General features: G+C 43.7%; 1 protein-coding gene across 2 annotated transcripts in view; it reads left to right on the forward strand.

Moving 5' to 3' along the window:
• stxbp5a (syntaxin binding protein 5a (tomosyn)) overlaps window positions 1-23,060 on the forward strand; it is a 94,791-nt gene that overhangs the window by 64,712 nt on the left and 7,019 nt on the right. Inside the window, exons 11-22 of one of the 2 annotated variants that reach the window (XM_051071864.1) lie at window positions 1,940-2,012; window positions 2,222-2,369; window positions 10,708-10,775; window positions 12,224-12,264; window positions 12,576-12,796; window positions 14,239-14,420; window positions 14,835-14,960; window positions 15,244-15,395; window positions 17,279-17,341; window positions 19,410-19,463; window positions 21,488-21,537; window positions 22,606-22,888. In XM_051071864.1, the coding sequence (XP_050927821.1) occupies window positions 1,940-2,012; window positions 2,222-2,369; window positions 10,708-10,775; window positions 12,224-12,264; window positions 12,576-12,796; window positions 14,239-14,420; window positions 14,835-14,960; window positions 15,244-15,395; window positions 17,279-17,341; window positions 19,410-19,463; window positions 21,488-21,537; window positions 22,606-22,888 (1,461 nt within the window). The remainder of the gene's footprint in view (window positions 1-1,939; window positions 2,013-2,221; window positions 2,370-10,707; window positions 10,776-12,223; window positions 12,265-12,575; window positions 12,797-14,238; window positions 14,421-14,834; window positions 14,961-15,243; window positions 15,396-17,278; window positions 17,342-19,409; window positions 19,464-21,487; window positions 21,538-22,605; window positions 22,889-23,060) is intronic. The other variant, XM_051071863.1, reaches the window with a different exon arrangement.

Consider the following 23,060-nt stretch of genomic DNA (forward strand, 5'->3'; position numbering starts at 1 on the left):
GGAGTCAACAGCTAAAACAAGTTGGAATAGAGATGAATGGTATGGTATCTAAACTCCAGTGCATTATCTGGCACACACACAGCTACAGGAGGTATTAGAGAATTATGTAACAATGATGACCTCATTATGTCCTTGATGTCACCACCCACTGATTTCATCTGGTAATGGACATCAGTGGATTACACAATACATGTCTGGCTCATAGCACATGTCTGGCTATCACCAGTGTTAGTGTGTTGAGGATCTTGATAATCCATGATAATGTGGCTCCAGAAGCAATGTGCACACCACTGTGTTTCAATGTGAAGTACAAGTACAAAAATATAGTGTAAGTTTCTCACAGTAAACCAAATTTAACCTGCAACACACACACACACTATCAAACCAAACACTGCCTCATTAGAAATAAAGATCAGTTACTTTCATACTGCATTTGTAAAGCTTAAAGCTGCTATAATCAATATTTTGTATATTTGCAATTGATCACATAACTACTTTTATATGAAAGGAGTCACTTGTGGAAATCCACATGGAATCATCACCAAACTCCACATTTTCCCCTCAGAGCTATGAAGCTTTATTGCACCTTTTAGCTCACTGTTTTGGCTTTCCGGGCAGCAGCATTACAGCAGCATTACTTTCTGCTCTCATCAACGCCATTTTAGGCCGCAGCAGACAGCAAGTGAAACAGCTCTGCCATTGTTTGCTGTTCTCTTTATCACAGAAAAAAACCCTTTGATTAGCTGATGTGTCATTTGTTTGTATCTTTAGCTAAATCAGCAGAGAAAGAGGACATAATTATAGCTGCTATTCCCAGCTCCCAAATCCCAAAACTGACAAACATGGCTTCAGTGATCTGAAGGTGATTCACAACAGAATATGAATCATTTGTAGACCAGCGCCAGGAAGTAAAAGGAGCAAGACAGTGAGATGTGTAGTGACTGCAGTTCTCAAAGTGTTTTAACCTTGGTGTGCTCTGACAGTCGGAGACCTGCCGCTCCAAACAACAGATTGTTCTCTAAACACCATTTCACACCCACACGCACTCAAATGGCTCGTCTGAATGGTCGGGGTGTGCGGTGCTATTTCCAAATCAAATATCCAAAAGGAAAAGGGGAACTGTAGCTTCTGTCTGTGCATAATGCAGAGACCTATGCTTTATTACTGCAGTGGACCCACACAAAGCTTGAGGGGCAGCAGGTGATTGGAGGTTAGAAAGGCAGTCTTGCATTTCTTTCCCATAAATTTTCTCAAGGTGCCCTTTAGCAAAGGCATTTAACCCCCAGCTGCTCTGGTTAAGTGGCTGTCAGCAGAAAACAGTTCTGGACAACTTTCTACTGGGCTTGTGGTCAACGTAAATCTCTGAAAGTGGAGCAGTCTTTGCATACATTCACTAATGTTCGGAATATGTCTGTTAGATCTGTATTGCTGGATGTATATTGCCCTCTTATTATTATTTACCTCCAAGACAACAATAGCTTGAGTCTTATCACTTTTCTACTGGAAGACTGAGTAGAATAGGAAATATATGAATCTATTTTATTGAGCAGCATGGTGGAATCTGTACTGGCTCCATTGTTGTGCCAGTACATCTACATCCATAGATGACAGTGTTGTTATCATTCATTAAACAGTTTAAAATCTATTATAAGGTGGCATATGAAATTCTACTCCTGAATCAGACTGATACAAATATTCAACCAGCGCAATATCCCCCACAGGTAGAAATCACACAGATTAATACATTTTAAATATTAAGCATTCCTGCCCTCATATCTTCAGGGCACAGATATGGTAATAACATTTGCCATATGAAGTCTGAGAAATTCTTCCCCTGTGGTTTTGCAGCTTTCAGGGGAGTTCTCTCGCTCAAGGAATTACAAAACTACTAAAAGTGTGGCGTGATGAATGACTTCTCTCGTGTGTTTCCTCTGTGCAGATTTTCAGGAACCTTACGCTGTCGTGGTCCTTCTGGAAAAGGATTTAGTGGTGATCGACCTTGCACAAAATGGGTGAGTTGGAATCTTCAAATACCCAAGTTGACCTACAGTATTAGTGCTTGTTTTCTTTATTATATATCACCACCTCTTTGTATCATGGTATAACTTACTCTCAGAAATCATATTCTTTAGTTCGTGTTTGATATTGAATGAGACTAATGCTGGGCAGACAGACTAATTTAATGAAGCACAACCTTGTTTCTTTGCTCTCTTGTTAACAGTTACCCCATATTCGAGAACCCCTATCCTCTGACTATCCACGAGTCTCCTGTGACCTGCTGCGAGTACTTTGCCGACTGCCCTGTGGACCTCATACCTGCACTTTACTCTGTTGGCTCGCGGCAGAAACGTCAGGGCTACAGCAAAAAGGTAAACCTCGGCTATATGTTGTAAGACTGCATCCTGTTGTTTGCTGATGAAAAAAAGTTTTGAAAAGGAGTCTCTTGGAAAAAACTATATGATTTCTATTAATTATTGGGAAAATAGAAATGTCTTTGAAAGAAAATTTAAACCAAAGTAAATATTCATTATATATTTATTTATTATTCGTTCTCTGATTATTTCGAATTGTATTGTATTGTTTCCTGTAGACAAGATTTACACATTTGCATGTTTAAATGAGCTGCATAAAACAACTTGTAAAATGTCGCATCTTTTCTGTGTAGTTCATGAAACACACAACAGCAGAAATGATTCTTGGGGTTTCATCTAGTGTCTGATTTCAGAGAAAGGCTGTGCGTAGTTTTACACATGAATGTCACAGCAGTGTGACTTCATAAATTATTCAAATCTCCAGACACTGCAACAGGATCGGACAGGAACTAATATAAAATAAGGTTCTCTGTTTTTATAAACATCAGACTGGACAGCTTTCACTGAGAGTAAAGTTATTTGGAGTAACGTGGCTGTCTTCAGGATGAATCCTCAGCTCCATCGGCTCTGTCAGGACATTTTTATTAAAAGCCAAAGTCCAGACTCTCAGGTCAAAATATTTTTTTCTCTCATGTTAAAAGGATTATTATGGTGAGTTTTCTGTTTTGCCACTTACAGTCATTTCATAGACTATTTGCATTTGTGGCTTATATAAGCAGAAACAACACAAAATGATTTGTCCTATATGCCTTGAGCAAATAAGACGTGTTAATGAAAAGTTTTTTAGAGCAGAGTCCTGTACAGGTGCAGTTTTCAACCCTGCACCTGATCTGTTACCTGCAGTTATCTCTAAGTAAATTCAGGACCATACTTGACCCTTTAATATAAGACCTGACCCATAATTAAGTGCAGGCTCCGAGGTGCCTCTTGACAGTGAAGGCAAAAGCTTGGGGCGCAGGATACTGTGTAGGCACACCAAAGCAAGAGAGGGATAAAATAAATGCACTGATAGTTCATTCAGAAGTAGAAACACCCTGCATAATTTCAGGGAATTATGTTCACTTGTTTCTCCTTCTGCTCAGAACTGACTCTGTGGCATTAGTGCACACTCATGCCTCTCCAAAACCCTGCTTACTTTACACACAGCTGGTTCAGCCTGCATATCTTCATTACACATTTAAATCTCTTGATGAGACACTGGGTTTTGATATTAACTGACCTTGTATGTTTTTCTAAATACTAACTGGTAAATGTCTAAACACTATTTTGTATTTGTGTCTCTAAAGACATAAGAAGATACAAGGGCTGTTTCACATTTTTCCTGTTGGATAAATAAGGACAGTATTTATTGTATTCATTGTGTAAGACACAAACATGCAGAGAAGAATTTAAAAAATTAATTAACCAGTAACCTCATTGTTTGCACAACTTACCAGCCCTGCCAATATTCTTAATATACATCAGCTGCTTGTTAATTATACCACTGACAGCATATTGACAGTGTGTGATTATATATATATATATATATATATATATATATAGATAGATAGATAGATAGATAGATAGATATATATTTTACATTTTGGAAGCTGCGGTCATTCAAAGAGAAGAGCATTTTTCCTCTCTGTGAGAGACCTCAGTCAGACTCCAGACATCCTCAGGAGTTTACGTAATTGGTCAACTCACCCTAACTCCTCCTCCTGATTCTGTATTCATTCTATTAATTATGTATTTAGCCTCTCTTCCACATCACGCCCAGCTGTGCCTGGTTGTGCACCAGTGCCTGTGGTCACAAAAATTGCAAAACAAAAGTTTGTGGTCATGCCCATTTGCGTTTGCATCTGCGCCCTATTTCAGGAAATAGAGCCTGTGGTCTTGTTCCTATAGTTAGTGCCAAATTACATAGTTATTTCTGAGAAACTTTGTAGGAAATTGTCATGAAATTACAGACCTGTGTGACTGTGTTGCTAACTGCTTGTTATGAACTCTAGTTTAGGACCCCAATGCAGAGAACACACACACAGGTAGGTACCAACAGATGGCTCTTTAATCAGGCACTGATGAAAAACACAGGAACAATAGGCAGGCAGCGTGGCAGGCGACTGGCTGACTAAAGAAAGTACTGAAGACACGAGGAACAGAAAACGCTGCCACTGGAGAACACAGGTAGCCACAGAGAACAGGAGAATCCAAAAACACAGGTAGCGTTGAGAGCTTGCACACTGGATACAGCAAGGAATACTCTGGCAAAGGGCTGGGGTGAAGGCCGGGCTTAAGAAGGCGAAGAGAGAACGAGCGGAGTGGAAACAGGTGTGTGTAATCAGCCAGCAGGAGGAGACAGCCACACCCCTAGCAACACACCAGCTCTGCAACCAAACAGAAAAAAGGGAAGGGGGAACAGAGAGAAAAAGCACAACACAAAGACAAACTAACCCAAACCATAACAGTACCCCCCCCTCAACGGACGCCTCCTGGCGGCCTACCAGGCTTGTCGGGATGCCTGGTGTAAAAGTCATTAATGAGTTCAGGGTCCAGGATGAGTGAGCGAGTGATCCAGGAACGTTCCTCTGGCCCGTACCCCTCCCAGTCCACCAGGTATTGAAAGCCCCGACCCCGCTTCCGCACATCCAACAGCTGCCGGACAGTGAACGCAGGGTGGTCATCGATGATCCGGGGGGGTGGAGGGGGTTCGGCCGGAGGGCACAGAGGACTGGTGGAGACAGGCTTGAGCAGGGAGACATGAAAAGACGGGTGGATATTGAGGGAGGGGGGCAACTGGAGTCTCACCACACTGGGGTTGATGATGCGGTCGATAGTGTATGGGCCGATGTATCTGGGGGAGAGTTTGCGGGAGTCAGACCTGAGAGGAAGATCACGGGTGGAAAGCCAGACCTTCTGGCCGGGTTGATACAGGGGAGCAGGAGTGCGGTGACGATCAGCCAACCTCTGGTTCCGAGCCGCAGTACGGGCTAGAGCTGCTTGGGCTTCACGCCAGACTTGGCGGGCACGCTGGAGGTGCGCCTGCACCGAGGGAACTGCCACTTCGGTCTCCTGAGCAGGGAAGAGAGGAGGCTGAAAGCCATTAGCAGCCATAAAAGGAGACATACCTGTGGCTGAGCTGACCAGGGAGTTGTGAGCATATTCGATCCAGGGAAGGTGGGAAGACCAGGAGACTGGGTGATTAGAGGCAACACAGCGAAGGGCTGCCTCCAGATCCTGGTTGGCCCGCTCAGTCTGGCCATTAGTCTGGGGATGGTAACCAGAGGATAGACTGGCTGTAGCCCCCACAGCTCGGCAAAAAGCCTGCCAAACTCTGGAGGAAAACTGAGGTCCTCTGTCGGAGACGATGTCCTGGGGGATTCCATGAAGCCTGAACACATGCTGAATGAGTAGATTAGCAGTCTCTAGGGCAGAGGGAAGTTTAGAGAGCGGGATAAAATGGACAGACTTGGAGAATCGGTCAATAACAGTGAGAATGGTGTTGTTACCATCAGATGGTGGCAGTCCAGTGACGAAGTCCACGGCAATGTGAGACCAGGGACGATGGGGTATGGGAAGAGGGCGTAGGAGACCAGCAGGAGCACGATGAGAAGACTTGTTCCGGGCACAGACTGAGCAGGCAGAGACGAACTCCTTAGTGTCAGCGGACATGGAGGGCCACCAGAAACGCTGACGAAGCAGAGCCAGGGTCCGGTGAAACCCAGGATGGCATGCCACCTTGGAGGAGTGCCCCCACTGGAGCACAGGGGAACGGACAGGCTCTGGGACAAACAGGCGGTTGGGAGGACCACCCTCCGGGGTAGGATGATCAGACAGGGCCTCCTGGACCAGCTGCTCAATCTCCCACCTGGCAGCTCCCACCACACAGGAGGAAGGCAGAATGGTGTCCACCGCAGGACCTTCAACGGGGGAAGAGAACTGGCGAGAGAGGGCATCAGGCTTGGCGTTCCTGGAGCCTGGCCGGTAGGTGAGGGTGAAGTTAAATCGGCCCAGGAACAAAGCCCACCGAGCCTGACGGGAGTTGAGTCTGCGGGCAGAACGGAGGTAAGACAGGTTCTTATGGTCAGTCCAAACAATAAAAGGGTGTGTAGAACCCTCCAGCCAGTGCCTCCACTCCTGGAGGGCCAGCACCACTGCCAGCAGCTCCCGATTCCCCACATCATAGTTCCTCTCCGCAGGTGTGAGACGGCGGGAGAAGAACGCACAGGGGTGGAGTTTCTGGTCAGAGGTGGACCGTTGAGACAGGACCGCTCCCACACCAGAGTCCGAGGCATCAACCTCTACAACAAACTGGACAGAGGGATCAGGGTGACACAACACGGGAGCAGAGGAAAATAAACTCTTTAACTTAGTAAAAGCGGCCTCAGCCGCAGGGGACCAAACAAAAGGTGATTTGACAGAGGTTAACTTAGTAAGAGGTGCAGCCACTCTACTGTAATCGCGAATGAATCTGCGGTAGAAATTAGCGAACCCAAGATACCGCTGTAGTTGCTTCCTGTCGGTGGGAGTGGGCCATTCAACCACTGCCTTAATCTTGGCAGGGTCAGACCTGACCTGCCCTTTTTCCACCACAAAGCCCAGGAAACTGACTGAGGGGACATGAAACTCACACTTCTCGGCTTTAACAAAAAGACGGTTCTCCAAAAGTCTTTGCAAAACTAGCCGGACGTGTTGTACATGTTCATCAGGGGTGCGGGAGAAAATCAAAATGTCATCCAGGTAGACAAAAACAAACCGGTTGAGCATATCACGGAGGACATCGTTGATGAGACATTGGAAGACAGCAGGTGCGTTGGTTAACCCAAAAGGCATGACAAGGTACTCAAAATGACCGAGAGGAGTGTTGAATCCGGTCTTCCATTCATCCCCCTCCTTGATCCGCACCAAGTGGTAAGCATTACGTAGATCCAACTTGGTGAAGATGGTGGCCTGGTGGAGGGAAGCGAAGGCAGAATCGATCAGGGGAAGAGGGTACTTATTCTTAACAGTGATCTCATTAAGTCCCCTGTAGTCTACACAGGGCCGAAGAGTCTTGTCCTTCTTTTCTACAAAAAAAAATCCTGCTCCCAAGGGCGAAGAGGAAGGACGGATGAGACCTGCTGCCAGAGAGTCAGAGATGTAGGTCTCCATAGCCTCCCTTTCAGGCTTGGAGAGGTTATAGAGCTTGCTGGATGGATAGGGGGCTCCAGGGAGCAGATCAATACTGCAGTCATAAGGTCTATGAGGAGGCAGAGATTGAGCCCGGTCCCTGCTGAACACCTCCTGGAGGTCATGATACTGCTGGGGAACTGAGGAAAGATCTATGGGTTTAGGGGTTCCAGGAGCAGAGATGGTGGTGGGAATGGCCGAGTGGAGACAGTGGGAGTGACAAAATAAACTCCAATTAGTAATGGATAGAGTGGACCAGTCTATGTGTGGGTTGTGGAGCTTGAGCCAGGGAAGGCCTAATACCAGAGAAGAAGATGGTGAGGGGATTATGAAAAAGGAAATATCTTCTCGATGATTGCCAGAGAGGAGCAGGGACACAGGAATAGTTCGGAGAGTGACATGGGCCAGAAGGCGACCATCGAGGGCAAAAACGTCCTTGGGTTCAGGAAGGGGTTCTGAGGGGATGTCAAAACGGGAAACAATACCAGAGTCTATGAAATTGTCGTCCGAACCAGAGTCCACTAGGACAGGGAGAGGAATGCCCTCTTTAGACCAGGAAACAGTCCCTTTCAGAGAAAAACGTTTGGAGGATGGGGGAACAGCAGAAGTTCGGCTCACCAACGTTCCCCTAGAGGTTGATGAGCCAAATCTTTTGGTCGTAAGGGACAGAGAGCGAGGACATGACCCTCACCACCACAGTAGAGGCACAGTCTCTGGAGGAAGCGGCGTTGACGTTCAGTGGGGGTGAGTCTCATCCTCCCCAACTGCATAGGCTCCTCTCTGCAGGGGGAGGAAGAGGCAGCTGGGGGAGATGTACAGGCAGAAGGTGGCTCCGGAGGAGGGCAAGGTACCATGGGACCAGAGGGTCGAGGGGACTTTGATCGAAGGGAAGGGGCCCTAATTCTGACTGCCCTTTCCCTGCGTCTCTCGCTAAGGCGATTGTCCAAACGGATAGCCAAGGAGATTAGCTCCTCCAGAGAAGAGGTCTCATCCCGAGAAGCAAGTTCATCTTTGAGTTCCTCACTGAGCCCTTGCAGAAATAACCCTTGTAAAGCCCCTTCATCCCACCCACACTCGGCAGCGAGAATGCGGAAATCTACTGAATAAGCAGCTACCGTGAGGGATCCCTGACGTAGGGAGAGTAGCCGGTTACCAGCTACCTTGCCCCGGAGTGGGTGGTCGAAAACTCTACGGAACTCACAGCAAAAAGAATGGTATGTTTGCCAAGCAGGTGAGTTAGCATTAGCTGTGGCTACTGCCCATGCTGACGCCTTCCCTGAAAGTAAGCTACTAACAAAAGCGATCTTGGACCTGTCGGCTGAGTAGGATAAGGGCTGCTGGTCAAAAACTAATGAACACTGGTGGAGAAACTGACTACAAGACCCTACTTCTCCTGAATACCTGACCGGAGTGGGGATAAAGGGCTCACGAGGAAGGCTGGGCAGGGTAGGAGAAGTAGTCGGGGCTGGAGGATGGACTGGTGGAGCCGAAGAGGGAACAGGAGCCGCCAGAGAGGTAAGCTGCGTGGAGACCTGGTCCAGGCGGGCGTCGAGTTGGGTCATGCTGGAGGCCAGGCAGAGCAGCTTGTCCGTGATATCCTTCAGAGCATCCTCATGTTGGCCCACCCGTGCTCCTTGAGAGGTGAGAGCGAGTTTTACCCTCTCAATCTCTGCGGGGTCCATGCTGGGCCAGAGTATTCTGTTATGAACTCTAGTTTAGGACCCCAATGCAGAGAACACACACACAGGTAGGTACCAACAGATGGCTCTTTAATCAGGCACTGATGAAAAACACAGGAACAATAGGCAGGCAGCGTGGCAGGCGACTGGCTGACTAAAGAAAGTACTGAAGACACGAGGAACAGAAAACGCTGCCACTGGAGAACACAGGTAGCCACAGAGAACAGGAGAATCCAAAAACACAGGTAGCGTTGAGAGCTTGCACACTGGATACAGCAAGGAATACTCTGGCAAAGGGCTGGGGTGAAGGCCGGGCTTAAGAAGGCGAAGAGAGAACGAGCGGAGTGGAAACAGGTGTGTGTAATCAGCCAGCAGGAGGAGACAGCCACACCCCTAGCAACACACCAGCTCTGCAACCAAACAGAAAAAAGGGAAGGGGGAACAGAGAGAAAAAGCACAACACAAAGACAAACTAACCCAAACCATAACACTGCTACTTGTCATCACTGAATGTAACTATTTAAGCAACATTCTTAAGGAGAAGCAGACAAGACAAATTTTTAACTTTCAAAAAAAAAAAAAATAATACAACTGCTTCATCACAAAATAACTCTTTGAACACACCTCCTATCACAGATTAATAAACTATGAAAATGTAATTGTATCCTGAGGGCGGAATTTTCTTTCATGTAGCTCTGGATAGCGGTGCCATAAAAGAGCTAAATGCCTAAATTAGAAATGTAAATGTCCCACACTACACCCTCTAACCATCATGCCATACACCAAGAACAACAAGGTTACAGCGTAAAGGACACATTAATACATGACTCCACATACCACGATAATTTGCATTAGTGGCACTAAAGTATATTTCTCAATGTTTCCGTGAAGTTAAATGGAGTATATAATAGTCTCTAACAATCCTCCACTCTTTCTGTACACCTCCTCTCTCCTCTCATTCTCTTCTCTCACCCCTGTATCATCTAAGACAGACCCCCTGCTCTTTCAGCTATTATATATGCCCATGGTCTTTTCCCTGTCGCCTTGTTCTAGCTTTCTGTTGGAAATGTCAGCATGTACTGACCCAAACTGCCTAGCTCCTGCTTTTCCTTTTTTTTCCCTCCTCTTCTTTTTTTCCGTGAAGCGAAGGCCTGGCTGAGCTGCAGGAGGGCATTCTCACATAAAGATCACCATGAGTCATCCTGGTGACCTTTGTATGTGTCAACGTGTTCAAAGCCAACACACACATACACATGCACACACACTCTCGGATGGCAACACACTCTCACTGAGGTGCATAATCTATAATTACAAGACATGCTGAGAGGCATACACAAAGGATTCCTGCCTGTTTTTCCCATGCGGTGCTCCCACATTTGCAGTTTTATCATGTCATCTATTTCTGAAATCAATGTTTCTATTGACACGCTGCTTATTGACAAAGCTGTACTCCTTCCTGTACTCTCTCATTCTCTCTAATGCAATGTGTGTGTCTGCTGTCTATCCAGGAATGGCCTATTAGTGGTGGAAACTGGGGTCAAGGCACACAGAGCTACCCAGAGATCATCATCACTGGGTAAGACAATACTGATTTCATTAGGATTATCATTATCGTCTCTCCGCAACTCAATCACTTTCACCTCTCCTGCACTGTCAGGTCACACAGCAGAGGAGCCTGTCTTAAAATATTTACCGTAGACCTTTATATATTCCAATCATGTGCACTTTGCTCCATTTTGATGTTTATTATCCCACACTAAGCTGTCAACAAGGGGAGAGGGGGCGTTTTTAACCGAACACACACACCGAAAGAGTGACATTGAGGTATGGGTTTGGCTGCAGGAGGCTTTCTCGCTCCTCTCCTTCCTCCCTCCGTCCTCACTCCTACGTGCTATATTGCTATTCTGTCCAGGTTTCTCTCCCTCTCTATCTCTAAGAGTGTCACAGCCTGCAAAAATATTTCTCTCCCAATCCACTCAGCTGAATTGGCAACAAAAACAATGAGGAGCAGAGAAAAATATGACAACCAAAATACATGTTATTTTCTGCCGGTGTTCTTTTCTGTGATGCTAAATGGAGAAGCTGCCATTCTTTGGCGCCCGCTGATGAGTGTTATCCTGTGCGCGCTCATTACACATTTTTTAGGCAATTATCAATATATGGATAACAAAGTGAATTCACATTAAATGGCCAAAAATAGGTTGACATATGGACATTTCACCCTTATGTGATTGTTGAGCGTGTCATGCCAAAACCAACTGATATGTTACCATAACAGCATCCACTCCTCTGGGAAGATTTTGGAACCTGTTCTGCAGGGATTTGCTCCCATTCAGTCAGAAGAGCTTTAGTGAGGTCAGGCATTTGATGGTGGGCGATGAGGCCTGGCTCAGGTGTCGGACTGGGTTGAGGTCATGGCTCTGTGCAGGCTGGTCAAAATCCTTCTGCATCAAACCTGGGAAACCAGTTCTTTATGGACCTCACTTGCATGCATAGAGGCATTGTCATGTTGAAACAGGAAAGGGCCGTCACTTAACTGCTGGCACAACATTTGAAGCACACTATTGTCTAAAATATGTGTGTGCTGAAGCATTAATATTTCCCATAACTAGAGATCTGGATCTTAAACTGGGCACAGCCCCAGAGCAAAAATGTATGCAGACAAAGACGTCCTTATATTTTTGGCCATACAGTATACTTAGTTACTCTAAAGGAGTGATCCATGGTTTTGTTTTAAATGATTAACTGGAGACTGAAGAGAGCATTTTAGTTCATAAATATTTCATTTGTTTTGGTTTACTACCTAGATGTCAGATTTAGTTGTAAGAGCAAAGTTATCCATTATGTTTTTGTAACTGAGAAGTGTCTTTAATCAATACTCTAGACATGTTTTAATGCTCCAAATCTTACAAACTGGTTTTTGAACTTTTTTATCTCTGACATTGTAAGACAGCAGGTCGCATGTTTAAATTCATCTCACGTCCTCGCTCTCTCCTTTTTTCCTTTCTTCTCTTCAATCCCCAGGCATGCTGATGGAACTGTGAAGTTCTGGGATGCCTCTGCAAGTGAGTTCTTTCAGCGGCTAACCTTTATTTATGCTTCACAAAATTATAATAATTGTCTGGAAATTTTCAGACAAACAAAAGATGACAAAGGACATTATGAGCCTCAATTAGAATTTTGGAGAGGAGGGGGTAGATAAAGGAAATCTCAAAAAGAACTTTAAAAACTAAAGTAAAAATGATGATAATACTTTCTTTTTTTCAAATAAACTATTCTAGGTTTAAGTTGTCGAAATAATTAATTATCTGAGTCTGTATACAGTCTGACGGCCCTGGATTGTAACTGACACTTTCTCTGCTCTGCTTTTTTCTAGTAATGCTCCAGGTGCTTTACAAGCTCAAAACAGCCAAGGTGTTTGACAGAAACCGGTCCAAGGAAGACAAGGGCAGCACGGAGACATCAGACGAAGACCCCTTCGCCATCCAGATTATGTCCTGGTGCCCCGAGAGCCGGATGCTGTGCGTAGCCGGGGTGTCAGCCAACGTCATCATCTACCGCTTCAGCAAGCTGGAAGTAACTACCGAGGTGGTGCAGGTGGGTAAACAGTTTATGGCTCTAACACGTGAATGAGCGAGCTCTGTAGCTCGCCATCACTAAGATGTTGTGAGACATACACACCAACACACACACATACGCAGTTTAAATATCTGCAGAGTCAAAGGCAGTATGGTTGCCATGCCGACAGACAGAGCAGTGAACAAGCAAAGCTAGACCGTCATTATAATCTGCCTTGATAGCAACGTTAAGTGCTTATGGGGGTGTGATGGGAGTCAGTGTTTAATGACATAAAGAGAAATTCTGCCTAATCTGTTGAGTGAAGGCTCACAGCTCCTATATTACAAGTGAAACGGGTGTGTGCGTATATGCTTAGTCTCTGCTGTTGGTCATTGGAGCAGTGGAGTGTTAAATTGGTAACCAGCAAGACACTTTATTTATTTATAATATTGGCAATATTTTTTCTTGCCAGGCAGTCATCACTGTGTTGCTGTTGCTCTCGACTTCACAGAAATCACTTGTCAATCAAAGTGCTGTCCGTGGGCAGTGCTGTGATGTGTTTTTCCTTGCAGGTCTGTTAATGAATTTTAATTTTTTTTCCCTAGCTGGTGCCCTTTATGAGTTCAGCACTGTTTGTCCTAAATATCCAAATAATCTTTTGTTCTATAAAACAAACCGAGCTTAAAGCCAGGGGTTTTTCATGAATCTGCGGGCGCCTTGCTCAAGAGAACCTCGGCAGCAGTTCTTTGAAGGGGATCAGCCTCCTTCCTGTTAGAAGCCTTACATTTTTTTTTCTGTGGGTGACTGCCAATGCTGATGCATGTGTCAAGAGAAATTTCAGGCACTTTTTTTTTTTTTTAACACTCCGAGAGTGTGACTGGGATGCGGATCAGGAGCAGATATGCAGAGGTAGCCGAGCCATAATTAGGAGAACAACCTCCCTTTGTACAAGGTCAAACACCTCTCTATAACCTCGCAGAAATGAAGGTAGAGGAGGACCGAGACGGGGGGGGGGAGTGAGAATCTGAAGAAGGGCGCAGATCGCTCTTCACTCCCACATGTCAGTGGGGCTAATGAGACTGACAGAATGCAAAAAGAGAGGAGCTTATGAGCATTGTGTGTGTGTGTGTGAGTTTAGGCAATGTGTGTGTATGTCAGTGTGAAGGCGGAGGTTGCAGAGAAGTAGCCTGAAGGAGGACTTAGAAGGAATGGAATATTTCAGGATTGGAGGACCTCTTTGACTCTCAATCTGCCTACACACACAAATGCACACACACACACACACGTCAAACAGATCTCTATCATCAAAGTGACTCTTGGGATGTATGCAGGTGTCATTCATGGCTATAAGACTTTTCCCATCCCAATCCCCGAGGGATTGTTTTTTAAGACTGCTGTGATCTCCTCTTTTATAAAGTTGCTGACATCTTCTCCTCTGCTGACGTTTTCACACACACCTGTGTGTGTGTCATCTCATGTAGCTACTAGAGGTGCGAATGCAGTACGAGCTGAACGACATAGAGTCCCCAGATGGTGGAGGTGGAGGGGGGGAACAGACATCGGCACATCCGACACCCGGCGCCTCCCCTCAGACAAGTGGCCCACCTTCGCACCCCTCCACCAGCAGCAACAACTCAGATGGAGGCAACATTCCCTGCCTCAAGTATGAAAGACACACACACACACACACACACACACACACACACACACACACACACACACACACGCACACACAGAAGCCTTACATAAAATCTCATAAACAGCAGGAGCGCTTGTACACATACACATGCTCATACACACAAGAGTCTTGCCTTTTGCCTCAAGCACACTTGCACAGACTTAGTCAGTGCCTGAAGCATTCTCAGCCTCAGCCTCCCCATCATCCCCTTGCAGCCACTCATGCCAGACCCTCAACACACAACTGCCTCTGAACTGCAGCTGCACCACTTGTCATTTTCTTTCTGAAATCTTTCTTTTTTTTTCTCCTGTTGTTGTTGTCTCTCTCCCTTTTCATTATATGCCCTCCTTACTGTCTCTGCTCTTCTCCATTCCACTCCTGTGTCTTCTTACTCTCCAGAGTGCGCAGCACTCCTCTGAAACAGTCTCCAGGTTACCAGGTAGATTTGGTGGTCCAGTTAGTGTGGGTGAGTGGAGAGCCTCCTCAGCAGATCACGAGTTTGGCGCTCAATTCCTCCTACGGCCTGTAAGTACACATACACACAGTAACATCTTAGTCAAAGCTAGAGTCAAATGGAAGTCTTTTCTGGAAAAATGTCAAGTATTTTATCGTTATCATGCTGTATCATCTGAAGTTAAAAAATAAAATTACTAAAATGAAGGCCACTATATGAAGACAAATATGCAGTGTCTCTAACCAGTCTGTACCTATTTCTCTGCCTTCTCATCCTTGTCTCTCTTACTTCACTCCCACCCCGCTTCTTCCTCCTCCTCCTACTCCTCCCCAACTCTCTCAATCTGCTCCCCAGAGTGGTGTTTGGCAACAGTAACGGTCTGGCAGTGGTGGATTACATCCAGAAGACAGTAGTGCTCAACTTGGGGACGGTCGAGCTTTACGGCTCCAATGACCCCTACCAGAGACAGCCCCGGTCGCCAAGAAAGACACGACAGCCTTCTGGAGGTAATGAGGGAAAAGGGGATAAGAAGGAGAAAGGAAAGAGAAAAAAACCTTCAAAACTTTTGTAAACACACACAGCAGTTGAAGTTTGGAAGTTTTTTGTTGTTGTTGTTTTTTTTGTTTTCTTTCTTATTACTGTAAAACCACAATCGTTTTATGTCCACAACTGAGTAATCACAGACCAGAACAACCAAGTCAGTCTGGGATAAGTGAGACATTCTTTATTCCTTTACACTGAGCAACCATGGTTATTAACTCAAGTCAGGTTTTGTGCATATACACACACATAGACAAATGGCTCTTGAATTTATAATGCTGTCATTATGTTTGCAGAAGCGCAATACTTGCTATATATATAAATTGAATTCTGTGTATCAAGTACTGCGTCAGTGTAAGCGAGACCTGCATTACCAATGATAATAAGGGGTGGCCATGTCATATAATACTTAACATTTTTTCACTTTCCACTTATTGCATTGTTACTTACTGTTTGTACATGTTCATGTACTAAAGCCTTTCATTTCAGCAAGAACAAGCTTAGATTTTATAAGTTTGAAATAGAAGTGCTGTACATGTTATTTCATGTCATTGAAACAAGATTTGCAAACCCTTCTCTTGTCTAAAAGGCAAATGAAACAATCCAGAAAATTCCACAGAAGATCAAATACTACTTGTCAACTTTGCAAGCACAGTGAAGCTCATAGGAACCTCAGTCAACTTTGGTTTTTGCTTTCCGTCCTCTCTTCCTGTTAATTCCTGACTTTGGGTGCAGCTGAAATATCTGTTTATCACAAGGTGGGATGCACTGGAAAGCAAAATTAGATGGTGTCTTCAAGTGTCTCAAGTGAACTTATCTGTAAACTGATCTGAATGTGAGAATGAAAGAAGTCAGAGCAGCAGCGCACATTGCATCTAAAATCTCTCTGTGGGCTGTGGTTGACTCTCTCTTTTTGTCCATTTGTCTCTCTCTGTCTCTGTCCGACTCCCTCTCATCAACACACACACACACAGACAGACACACACACACACACACACACACACACTCTATCAGAGCCCATCCCTTTTACTCACATTGCCACTGCAGCCACACTGATAGATAATAGGATGCGTTCAGTATGGACACACTGCCACCATGTGTTAGAGGATGGCAGCGCAGCTACGCAGGCGATGCTGCAGTGTCATGATGATGCACTACCCATACTTAAGCGAAAGTTGATGGATGAATTAGTAAGCAATGTGTGTGTATGTGTGTGTGAGTGGATGCTGATGGATTTCTTTTTGATGTTTATGATAGTTTGCACACAGATGTTAAGCATGCGTGCACACACACATTCTAATGTACACACACACACACACACACACACAAATGCTCACATATACACAAGTAAATACACACAGAGCATCTGGTGTCACTGACTGGTGAGCAGTGGGCTGGCACCTGTCAGAGCTTGGCGAGTGTGAGCAGTAATCAGGCATCCAGCTGTGTTTCTCTGCCAGCTGTCTGCTTGGCTTTCCGCCGCACAGGACAATGTCACACACACACGCGCGCACTCAGACACAAACATGCAAGTGGAAAAGGGAGGACTTAGACTTCAAAATGGGCAAGGAAATAGTGAAGATCTTACATTCAGCATGTGTGTGGAGTACAGTTTTCTGTGGGCAGGTTTGTCATCTTGTTAAATGAAGAGAACAATAGACATAGAAATTATCCAATAGTACATACAGTCTTGTCCAGTCTCCTGAAAATTTGTTACGATTTGAAGTTGTCTCTGAATTGGCAGTGTGTGACCTGGTATACCTGACCTCCAGTACTTTTTTTTTTTTTTTTTTTTTTGCGTTACTTTATTTTGTATTTAACAGGGTCAATTGTATGATCTCTGCTGCAGGTCTGTGCGACATCAATGAGGGCTCAGCCACGTCAGAGGACCGCTGCAAGTCCCCCACTTCAGGTAACCTGTCCTTCAGTGTCTTATTGAGAGAAAGGAAGGGGGGGTGGCTGGGGGTATAAGACAGATGTTGTGTTTTCTAGATGCAAAACCCAAACAGTGAACAAGTCAAAAATATACGTCTTAATGCTGTGTGTTTGAAAGAGACACACCGGGTAGCGAAGAAGATTAATGTTTCAAAAGAGCCTCTGCATTTAATACAGTTTTATTGAAATTGTAGCTCATCAAACTGGAACTGTGTGGAAGGATTTTTTTTGTTGAACCATAAAATTGTCTGGCTGTCAATTTCATTCTACCTCAGTCTTTAGAAATGCACTGTTTGAGTTTAATGCCGTACGTTTCTGGGTTTTTGAGAGTTTTTGCCTTTTGTGCATGCATTCTTTTACCACTTTGCAGAGTTCAATAGACAGGAATAAATTTGTTTTAATCTCACTCGGTATCCTGGAAAACTGGGTTATAGGCTGTAAATGTATCCCATCTCTGTGATGCTAATTCAGTGTGACAGCTTTCAAAATTATGAAAACTGAATGAGAACTGTTAAAAAACTCTGCATTCTGGTAGAGAAGCCTGTTAATTTATGTTAATCAGAGTATTAGTTAAAAATAAAATGGTCAGACTAAAGGGCCATGGGTATTTTTCACATATTCATAGTAACTGCATAATTGCATAACTGTGAGTTAAGATATCACAGTTCACATATTGCTCGCATAGATGACATGATTTAACTTGTGACTTGGATCATCTTTCAGTTAAACATTTAAATGAGTCTGAGCGAACTGTTGTGAAGCTGATTCTTCCTAATCCATTTTCATATGAAGTAGTTTTCATGTCGGGGAATATGACCAGATGAAAGTTTTATAAACAAAATAGATTGTACTGTAGGAAAAAAAAACAGTTATCATTGTCAACTTTATGTTGCTTACCACTTTCTGCACCACCTCTAAGTGCAAATATTTATCCCTTTGATGATCGCGTAAACGTGCATTCTGTTTTGCAGCAGTGAGATGCTCTGTTGCTCTTTTACTCGCCTCCCTCTTAATCTACGTCATTAGTATTTCAGCTGAAGGTGCTTGAAGACAGAACAGCCCAGATCCATCTCATTAGGGGTAACTTGGCATTAGCACACTGAAAATAAGGAGCTTTTTAAAAAGGTCAGACAGAAAACAAATCTCAAAGTCTGGAGTCCTGCCACTTTTTCCAGGTATGATGACTGTCCCAGCCCCCATGTCTGGTGCCACCAGACTGTGGTCTGATACATCTGTCCGCTCTGCATTATTCATAGGACGGAGAGAGATAAGGTGCCTCCCTGCAAAAAATGTCTGCCTTAAAAAGTCATTTAGCCTAGGGCTAAGTGTTTTTTTTTTTCTTTTTCTTTTTTGGTAAATGATAAAGCCTGCCAATGGAAGAAAATAATTTAAACTCCTTTTCACGCATTTTCACCAGTTTTATCTTGAAACGAGCTGCAGTATGATGAGGTGGGTCTCCATTATTGCCAGGATAGTGTCACTTTATTCAAGAGAATTCTTGGAATAGTTTGATTTGCATTTAAAACTTAAAATGACAGCACCTCTTACAAATATCAATACTAAACCACTTACTGTCATGAGATGGATTGAGGTGGTTTTCCTATGCATTTCTGTCAAGTTCCCCCACAGGTTTTTATTTTTTATCACATGCATCTTGGTGTGTTTAATTGGTTTTCATTTTTGGCACATGAGAAATTTAGATGTCATGTACCTTTGAAAGCTATAAAATTAAAAAGGATTAAAGCCTCCACCTGCCTTGATTTACCCAGCCAAAGTTTCTATTTTTATTTATGAAAAGCAGACAGTTGTAATATTATACCATATTCTCTAAATGATGATGATGTTTTTACGGTGTAGGTTTTTATATCAGAAAACTTGGTATTTGACTCTGGATTTTTATATCAAAACTGTATTAAAATGAAAAGGGTGGTTTTGCTGCTAAGGACAAAAAAAGTGACTCATCATGGTAACATGAGCGATAGCTTGTGTAAGCCAAAAGGTGTTTCTAACTGCACATTTACTGTACTTTACTTTTGCCCCTAAAGTGTTGACGTCAAACAGCAATCTACAGCAATTCTACAATGGAGGTGGTAGAGGAGGTAAGATTGGCCAGAGATTTTTATGAGAAGCTGTGTAGGCAGGACAAACATGCTCCAGATTTGTCCCCCCTGTTTTATTCTTCTTTTCTTTGTCATAGAGAAACTGTCTCTGTCGTCCGTGTCATAGTCACCACAGTGGGAAGAAACAGATTAAATAATACAGAGCCGAAGTTCGAATCCACTTTCATGTTAGCTTCTGTTCCACTGTCTTTTGGTTGTCACTGTAATTAATCATAAACAACTGTATGTTTTTTTTTTTCTTTTTTGTGCCATTTTACTGTTGAGCGCATAAGTATATGGACAGAGAACTATACCTCAAGAACTGAAAGCTCTTGGAGCAGAGGCTAACCTGGAAGCAGGGTGGGACTACAGCTGTCTATAGACACCCAGTACACTTAGATGCCTTATACAACGTGTTGCATGCTACATGTATGTAGCACGAGTGTCAAATTGTAAATGTGCCTGCGTTTCATATCTGTCCCGATATGATTGTCCATAGTACAGTACAGTATGATGACACCTTAGAGCGGAGACCAACTCATCTGTCCAATTGTCTTTGTGTACCTCAAGTGTGTGTTGATGAAACAGATAATTACATATCCACTGTTTAAGTAAAATAAATTATTTTCCTCCTGCTCAAATAAGGGATTCAGAATTCCGACCTCTTACAGATTCAAGTGCCAGTGAGTAAGTATCTAATGGCTGTTACATTAGAGACTGGAATTTTTGACTTTGCCCAGACTATACTGAAGCCAACATTGTGGATTCCAGCAAACTTGCCTTGAGCCATGTTTAAACCTGATAATTCACAAGACTTACTCACATCAAATGCTCAGCTTGCCTTAAAGGCCCTACACGCTCTTGGTACACCCACACAGGTGTTTTCACTAATTTTGCCTGTTGAGACCTTCTAATCTCAGACTGAGCTTAATTTACATTTCCCCATCCTCTCTTTTTTTTGCACCCATGAGGATGCTCTAGAATAAGCAAAAAAAAAGAAAAAAAAAAAAAAAAACAACACCTATGTGGGTGTCCAGAGCCTTTAACTTCTAAGGTAAATAGAAGGTAAGGTAAAAAATATATATATATATATCTGTATACCAATTAAACACAGGAGCTGGACAACAGCATGCTTTGAATTCAAAAAAAGAAGAAAACATCAATTAAGAGCATCAGACATTCAAAGGATGCAAATCAAAGTGAAAACAAAATGTTTTAAACTTGCTTTACAGTGCATTCCTATGGGTTTTTTGCTAAGGTGGGTTTTATCACATTCAGTAGAGATTCTTCTACTTCTTTCACCTACAGATAGGAAAAATACTATGTAATACCCTCATCCACACCCTCAGAGGGAAATTATTAGTGATCCAGTCCAATGTATTTTGCCTTATATGAAAATATATGGATTTATATGGGGATGGAGAAATGGGAGGTGAGGTGATCATGGTGAGAGTTATTAGCAGATGGTAAACAAGTGTAGTTTGTATTTGTTGAGAAAGTTTGGGGTAATTATTAATGAGAGCATGTTATGAAACTGTAACCTAACTTCACTTGTGCCTATAATAATGAGTAGACTTCCATAATAACTTTTGACCATCTTCTCCACTGTCTTCTTCCATCTCCTGTTCAATATTTTCTGTTTCCTGTTACCTTCTTGTTCTTGGTGCATGCTCCTGTGGCATGAGGGTCCTGAATGGCTGTGCAGTTTTGATGTACCTTTACCAGTCCTCTCTTCCAGGGCATTGTGCAACCAGAGGTCACCTCCTTTGTTTTGTCTGTCACAGCATGCCTCTGTGAAATACAGGGTTTTGTCCTTAAGCAGTGTCCTCTCCTGTGAAAAGCATTTTGGCTCTACTAGTCAATGAAACAGTCCCCGGGCACTTGTTCCACAGCCTTTTTTGTCGTCTTTCGTGTATTCAAGCTGTATGCACAATCCTACCCCAACGCTAGTTATCTAGCTTTGCATGGCATCGTGTGTTAGCTTAGACGTGTGTTTGTAAAGAGGGATGTTCTCTTTTTTCCAGCAAAGATGTCACGGAAATTAAGCTTGCCTACTGAGCTAAAGCCAGACTTGGGTAAGCCTTGACTTCGTGTCTCCAAACAATTTGTATGATATGCAGTATATCTTTCTCACTCCAACTGGACTCCATCACATTTCATTAGTCCAGTTTTATCTGGTTATTAGCCTCAAAATTGGCAAGCTGTGCAGATGTACTTCTAAGTTTGCATGAGATAAAAAGTAGCACTGATCTGATCTGAAATGAAACTCATTAAACCAAATAACATTTTTTGGAATAAATTCAGAGTGAAATTCTCTTCAGTACTCCCTTTTGACCTTGGTGGGGGTCTTATCAGAGGTCAGTGGTGCTAGGCTAAACTTTGCACACTCCATCTCACTGTAAAGCTTTCTGTAACCTCTGCAGCTTTCTCTTTCTCTTCTGTTATTCATGTCTTTCCTTTCTCTGTCTGATTGGTTCCTTTAAAATTTCCAAATATGAAATATAGAGACATTTTCTTCCTCAGGGGTGTACAACTTTCTCACTTTCTTAAGTACCATGGATGGAACATTTGATTCATAAGGGGTCAAATTAAAATGTGCTTGTTTAAAAGTCCCAGTGTTGCACACCTGTAGCCAAAGTGCCTGACAGTTGGTTATTTTGTACTAATAAAACTAATGGAACATTTTTAAAATGCTGATCGGTTTCTGAAAATGTGCAAATGCATATTTGCACTGGATTTGTTTCTATTGTACAATATACTGTAGGACAGCTGTAATACTGTAAATTGCTATCAGTTTTAGGTGATGCTTCTCTGTTGACCAACTGACAGAATTATTAGATCCATTTCTCTGTATGTACATAGGTCTTTTATACATCTACTAACTGTTAAGAATGTAAATCCATGCTCTTTTTCCCTGTTTCCTGGACCACCATTGTCAATACCTCACAGATCTGTCAGGTCCCACATGAAATTTCAACTCAAACACCCTTCAAATTGTTTCATTTACTGTGACTATGAAAATGTATCACTTATTATTCATCATTTTACTCTGTGTGTACAGCACAGTGTCCACATCTGTCTTGTCTGTCTTCTATTGCCATTGCATTGCGGGTGCTTTACCTCTCTGTGTTTTCTCCTCACTGTCCTCCTGTCTGTATGCCCGCCGCGGGGTGCCAACCCATTAGACCACCGGGACAACTCTTTCAGCCGCTCTCGCTCCTCCAGCGTCACCAGCATCGACAAGGAAGCCCGAGAGGCCATCAGCTCCTTCCACTTCTGCGAGACCTTCGCCCGGAAGGGGGACAGCACTTTGACACACTGCCTGTATGTGGGCACCTCCCTGGGAACTGTGCTGGCTTTAGCCCTCACATTGCCACCTGCTGGGGAGCAACGGCAACTGCAGCCGGTTATCATTTCACCTACAGGTGAGTAATGGGATCATGGTAAATGAAGACTAGATGGACTTGACTAATAGACAAAGTGTGATTGATTTGTGGAAGTTTGGGTGACATTTTCCTAAAATGTAAGGTTTTGTAGTATCGCTAACCTCAAGACCAGCTGATTTTTTTCAGCCCAGAGATAAACATTTTAGTTTAA

This window comes from Lates calcarifer, linkage group LG7_1 (assembly GCF_001640805.2).
Source record: "Lates calcarifer isolate ASB-BC8 linkage group LG7_1, TLL_Latcal_v3, whole genome shotgun sequence".
In the NCBI taxonomy this organism is placed as follows: domain Eukaryota; kingdom Metazoa; phylum Chordata; class Actinopteri; family Centropomidae; genus Lates; species Lates calcarifer.